This window comes from Drosophila nasuta, chromosome 2R (genome assembly GCF_023558535.2).
Source record: "Drosophila nasuta strain 15112-1781.00 chromosome 2R, ASM2355853v1, whole genome shotgun sequence".
Lineage (NCBI taxonomy): Eukaryota > Metazoa > Arthropoda > Insecta > Diptera > Drosophilidae > Drosophila > Drosophila nasuta.
The window spans coordinates 22,555,761-22,561,813 of record NC_083456.1 but is presented as its reverse complement, the minus strand read 5'-3'; the positions used below and the strand labels follow the sequence as shown (position 1 = coordinate 22,561,813).

The window sequence follows — 6,053 nt, the reverse complement described above, 5'->3', positions numbered from 1 at the left end:
TTCAGGGGCAAATGGCGTCACAAATTTAAATTGTGGCGTCAGTTTTGTGCAGTTGCTCGCGAGTCGCGACTCTTCTTCGAGGCGTTTTGCCCGCGTTTTCTGTTTTTGTAACGGCCATTCGCCTTAGTCGCAGTTGCCGTCGACGTCGCAGTCGACGTATGTATGTGGGGGAAGTCGTCGAGCAAAACAAATCAATTGAAGGCGAAGAGTGCAGTCATTGATAAGTGAGCCGCGAGACAAGAACAACAATAACAACAACAACGACAACAAGGAGAACAAATCAACTAAGAAGAGCGACAAATACAAAGGAGAGATATGATCGAGAGCTCGCTATGTTTTCGGTGTTTGTCTGTCGCAGCAGATAAGCAAAGCAGAAAGCAGAAAACAAAAAACCGATCGGTCAAAGTCAACGTCGCAGCCGACGCAGTTGCCGATGCCGAATTCGTTGCCGAAGACGACGCGAAATGTCTTCGTTTTGAGCGCAGCTCAGAGTTCGCAGAGCCGATGCTCATCTCAGTCGTGTGGCGAACGTGAAACGCACACAAGCAAATTTTGTAGGCGCATTGAACTCGAACTCGAACTCGTGTTACTCGCAAAGTGAAAAAAAGTTATCAGCAGCAAGCATGACAAAGTGTCAGCATTATCTATTGTGGCTATTGTGGATCTCAATTCAAGTTGCAGCTACAACGGCCACTGCGCCCGTTATCAGTCACATCAGCCAGGATGTGGTGGCCAGCGTGGGCGACAGTGTTGAGTTCAACTGCACCGTGGAGCACGTGGGACAACTCAGTGTTAGTTGGGTGAAAACCGAACCCAGCTCCGTGACTTTAACCATGCGCAATATTCTCAGTCTACGCGATCAGCGCTATAATGTCAGCGTGCAGGAGAATACCGAAAAGGACAGTGGAGTCTACGGGTTTCGCATTGCCAAGATCGAGGCCAGCGACATGGGCACCTATGAATGCCAGGTGATTGTTTCTGCCTCTGGAACGGTGAAGAAGAGTCTCAAGCTGCTGATCAAGACACCGCCATCGATCGCCGGCTCAACGCCACAAACGCAACTGGTGACCGAGGGTCAGACGCTGGAGGTGAGCTGTCACGCGGATGGTTTTCCCACACCCACCATCTCCTGGGCACGTGTAGACAATGCCATAATGCCGGCGGGTGGACATCTGTTGAATGAGCCGACGTTGCGCATCAAGACTGTGCATCGTCTGGATCGCGGTGGCTACTATTGCATTGCCCAGAATGGCGAGGGACAGCCCGATAAGCGTCTGGTGCGTGTGGAGGTCGAGTTCCGTCCCCAGATTGCCGTCAGTCGTCCCAAGGTGGCGCAGATGTTGTCGCACACTGCGGATCTGGAGTGCACCGTTCAAGGATTCCCGGCACCAACTGTTGTGTGGTTCAGGAATGGAGTGCAGTTGGAGTCGAATCGTCGGCACAGCATTTTGAACACGGCTTCGCCGCTGGAGGTGACGACGTCGGTATTGCGCATCGATAGCGTCTCGGAGGAGGACTTTGGTGACTACTATTGCAATGCGACCAACAAGTTGGGACACGCCGACGCACGGCTGCATCTCTTCCAGCCCGTCATCCCGGTGCCCTCGTCGTCGTAGTCGGACCTCAGATGTTCCCACACTTACACACACACAAAAACACACAAAGTAAACTAAAAAAGCAAAAGACTTGAATACTTTAATTTTTTCGGCAATTGTCTGGCCGGGGATTGTGTCCACTTTGGCTGCGGTCTCGGTCTGTAGTTCTTCTTATTATTAATGATTCATTCAATTCAATTAACCCACGATTCACGAGTTTATATCAATCTCCCTATCCCTCTTCCACTCCCATTCCCGCAATTCTTGTGCCTTAAGAACTCGCTATCCAACTGCCTTGCATGTATAGCAGTCGTGTTTCCTGCCCCCCTTCCCAACCATCCATCTATACATGAATAAACATACTATATACACAAGTCTTATACAGTCTTATAATTTGTCTTATATATCTGATAAGTTGCGAGTGTTGTCGGTGGTTTCTTCCAGAATATTTACACGGGAGATAAGGAAGAGCCCGAAAAAAAAGGGAAAAGGTAAGATAAGCCCTTCAATGCAGTTCAATGAATTCTTATGTTCTTAGATTGCTGTATATCTATAGTCAATATTTACTTTCAAATTATTTTGATATTTTTTAACAAACATAGTTTAGAGAAGAATTGAATTATTTGATCTATTTTGAAATGATTATAACAGATATTAATATTTGTTTAAAAATGGCTTTGATTTGAAACAATATTTTATAGAGAGGTCTAAAGTCCTAGAATACACTTTAACATATTAAAGTGACCATTGACTATTATATTTTAAAATCAATATGCAATATCAATATTAGTATCTTTATGAAGATATGAGAATTTGTACTTAACTCAAATTGTGTTTACAGAAACACTTTTAACGGATTTCATTTAAAGAGTCAAGAGTATATCGATTGTATTTATTTAATATCTACTCTAATATTTTTAGAATTTAACAGAATTAGTAAATATTTTTTAAATTTAACATTTTTAAATCGGTAAATTTTCGGTTAAAGTCTTTCCTCTTTTGATTTGATTCCTTAACTTATATTCATAAAATTGTTTATAAGTATCTCGATAGTTTGCAACTATTTATTGTAATTAAATACGTTTATATTTCTTTGCTAGTGCGCATAAATTGTCCAAACTTTAAGCCTCATAGTTTAATAGAACCCTCAACAACATTTAATATTCTAAAGTTTTCCCCTCAATTGCCCGCGTGTCAGCCACAGAGTGAGGCATGAACATATGAGTAGGTCGGGCAGTAGATTATTTAAGTGTCATTTATGTTAAGCTGAGTGAAGCTTCTAAAACTGCCACAACATTTAACTCTTCAATCATGGTTAAAAATGGACTACAGTTCACCTCTTGACACACACACACACACATACAGTCTCGCACACACATATAGAGATCAAGAGGCTGGCAAAACTAAGTTGTTCAATGTAATTGAGAAAAATGCGAGGCATTTGTAAAGGCAACCCAGCAAAGGAGAGTCTGTTGCTGGCAGTTTTGTAGGGTTCTTCTTAGTATATACTAAGTGTAGGCCCGAATGCGAGCAGTATATACTAAATGTGGCGAGTATATACCGCATTTATATAGTGTGTGTGTGTGTGTGTGTTGTGGGTGCCATGTGGCAAGCAGTTAACCGCATGAGCGATGTCTGCTGCTTTTGTCCCCATGCGTATGCCGAGTCCATTATGTCCTGCCACATTAGTTCCTGCCTTTCTCTCCCACACACTCACACACTCATGCACACACACACGCTTGGCAGTCATGACTATCAACACTTGCTAATGACTTAATTGTTTCCATTAGAAACTCGTTGCTAAATACATTTCGACAATTTTTCATAGTCAATTTTTTTGCTAGCTTTGGTTGCGTTTATCTCTTTCTCTCTCTCTATCTCTTGCGATGTCTCCTTCTGTATTTCTGTGGCAGGACATTGAGCACATCCTTGGGGTCTGGGTGCGAGTGCGAGTAAATGCAATCCAGCTCTAAATGTCTGTCTATATTGTAATTGGTGTTGTTGCCGCTAAGCGCACACACGCACCACACATTGTCCAAGCAGCTTCTGGAGTTCTGGAGTGAGTGAGCAATGGAGCTGTGGGAGATTGGGACGCGGACAGGGACGCGGACAGGGAGAGGGACAGGACAACACGTGCGCCCTTACGATGCGTTGACGTCGGCATCATCATTTCATTGTCTGCCTTCAACATGGACGTCGGCGTTATTGATTTTATTTTTGGGTTGCTCCATGGCAACAACCACCCGACGGAAAAGTCGATTGGAACTCTCTTCTGCTCTCTGTTCTCCAGTCGTAAGCTTAAGGGTGGATGCTGCTTTCAACCCTGTTAAAGAAAATGGCAAAAGGTGATTGCTGAATACACTACAGCGTAAAACTTCTTTGGCAACAAATTCTTTTGCAAAGCACAGAGTTGCTTGTGTAGCTCAACAGCCTGACATCCTAGCATCCTGGCATCTCCTGTTTGCCCTTTTCCAGTCTGTGAACGAGCGCATGCGCTTCTCACATCGTTGTTTACCTTTTTGCCGTTTACGGTTGCATTCACTGTGTGGATGCTGTCTGTGGTCCTCTCCGAGTGGCTTCCATTGGAAGCACTTCCAGGCGGCCAGAGCAACGTGTGTCTGCTGCTGTCCTTTGGTCCTGCTGCTTTTCGAACGCCTCCACATGCAGACACGCGCCTCGCTGGCGCTCATTCGACTTTTGGATGTGGCGGCGTTGATGCAGCTGGCTGCTGGCTGCTGCTTCACACAACTTCTGCTGCGTGTTTTGTTTTTATTGTGCTCTCGACGTTTACGATGTGCCTGCTGCTTGCCTCTTGGATAATGGCCACTCGCTGCCACTGTTGTCCATCGTTCTGCCTCCTGCCTCCTGGCTGCTCGCCTTCTCGCACATTTTCTAGTTGTAAACAAAAAAGGCTTGGCTCGCAGTTTTACGATCCTTGCTGGCTGCCGGATTCATTCAGATGTCATCACAATAAAGCCCGAAAGCAACGATAACGCAGCATCATCGTCAACTCAGTGACGCAGTTTGATTAGGTGAGTGGCTCTTTTAAGGATATCCTAATATATATTCCCCGCCAGTTGAGTGCAATGAAACCGAGTGAAAAAAAATATATATTCAAGTTAAGGATCATAGACACTAACCTGATTTTATTAAAGTGTTTCAACGACAACGAACTGTTTATTTGAATCCTTTTTTAATGAAGGTATTTTTTCAAATTAATTGTTTTATGTATAAAACAATTTGATTATAACAAAATTATCAGTCAAAAAAGTTGGAATTGCTGTGGCGGAATATCAGTCAAGATCATTTGCGCCCTTTTTTAAACATTCTTTTCATTGATTTATTTTCATTTAACTTGTAATTAAGATTAAGTTAAATTGTATGTTCAAGATTATTTTCTTATTACTCTTCATGAAACTGAAGTTTAAATTAGTATTCATATTACAATAATATCATTTCTGAAATGCATTATTTAGTTCATAACAAGTTTCTCAAAAAGTTTGAATAATTACAAGTTTAGTAGAAGGTTTATAAGATATTGCAATTATTACAAACAATCTTGTACATTATAAAATACTAAGTAAGACGTTAAAAATAGTTGAACAAATATTAACAATAATAAATTTGATGATACAAATAATTGTTCATCAAAAACAACATAATATAATATGAACTATTATAATAACGAATTATTAATAGAAATTAAAGTTTGTAAAGTAAATTTCGATCTTGAAATTTCGATAAACACCATAATAAGTTTATAAATTACATTTTAACATTTTAAATATAAAAATGTATATATCCATTATCAAAACATATTATTAATTTACACAACATATTCTTTTCTCGCTTCTTAAATTATTTCGTAGAGTGTTTTATTTGTAGATAGTCGTTAAGTCAGCTGTCTGCTATCAGCTTGTTAATAGCTCTTTGGCTCTTATGATTTGCTCTGATAAGTAACACATGTGAACGTTAATTGCCACGCCTACCTCCCCCTATCCAAACAAACACACACACACACATATATAGGCGCACACACATGGACAGAGATCCATAAAGTGGGCAAGCTAATTATGGCCATATACTATACATAAAGGCAATGGGTGTATAAGTAATTGCATTGTAATTAATGCAGGCTTTCCCTCTCTCTCTCACTCTCTATATACATACATATATATACTTTATGTACATATGTATGTGTGTGCTGGTTAAGATAAATTAGTAATGAATTATCGATGGGACTAGTGGAACATTAATTGAAGTCTTGCCATTGATTTATGATGCGCAATTTATAGTCAAATGCAATCAAAAGGCAAAAAGCAAAAGATCCAACCAACAAAAAAAAGAAAATGAAAACGTATTAACAGCAACAAAAACAACAATGCAATTTGCCTGCTGCCAATAAATAATAATTTAAAAATGGTGTTTAATACGCCAGGCATAAAAACGAATAAGCCT

General features: G+C 41.0%; 1 protein-coding gene across 1 annotated transcript; it reads left to right on the top strand.

Annotated features, from left to right (window-relative positions):
* Positions 1-517: 517 nt before the first annotated feature.
* Positions 518-1,969, top strand: LOC132784950 (protein amalgam). Its single transcript, XM_060790880.1, has one exon. It carries the CDS (start codon positions 624-626, stop codon positions 1,614-1,616), a length of 993 nt encoding a protein of 330 aa, XP_060646863.1. The 5' UTR covers positions 518-623; the 3' UTR covers positions 1,617-1,969.
* The last annotated feature ends 4,084 nt before the right edge of the window (positions 1,970-6,053 follow it).

Coding starts and splice junctions, on each gene's coding strand:
- LOC132784950 (XM_060790880.1), top strand. CDS start 624: ATGACAAAGTGTCAGCATTATCTATTGTGGCTATTGTGGATCTCAATT.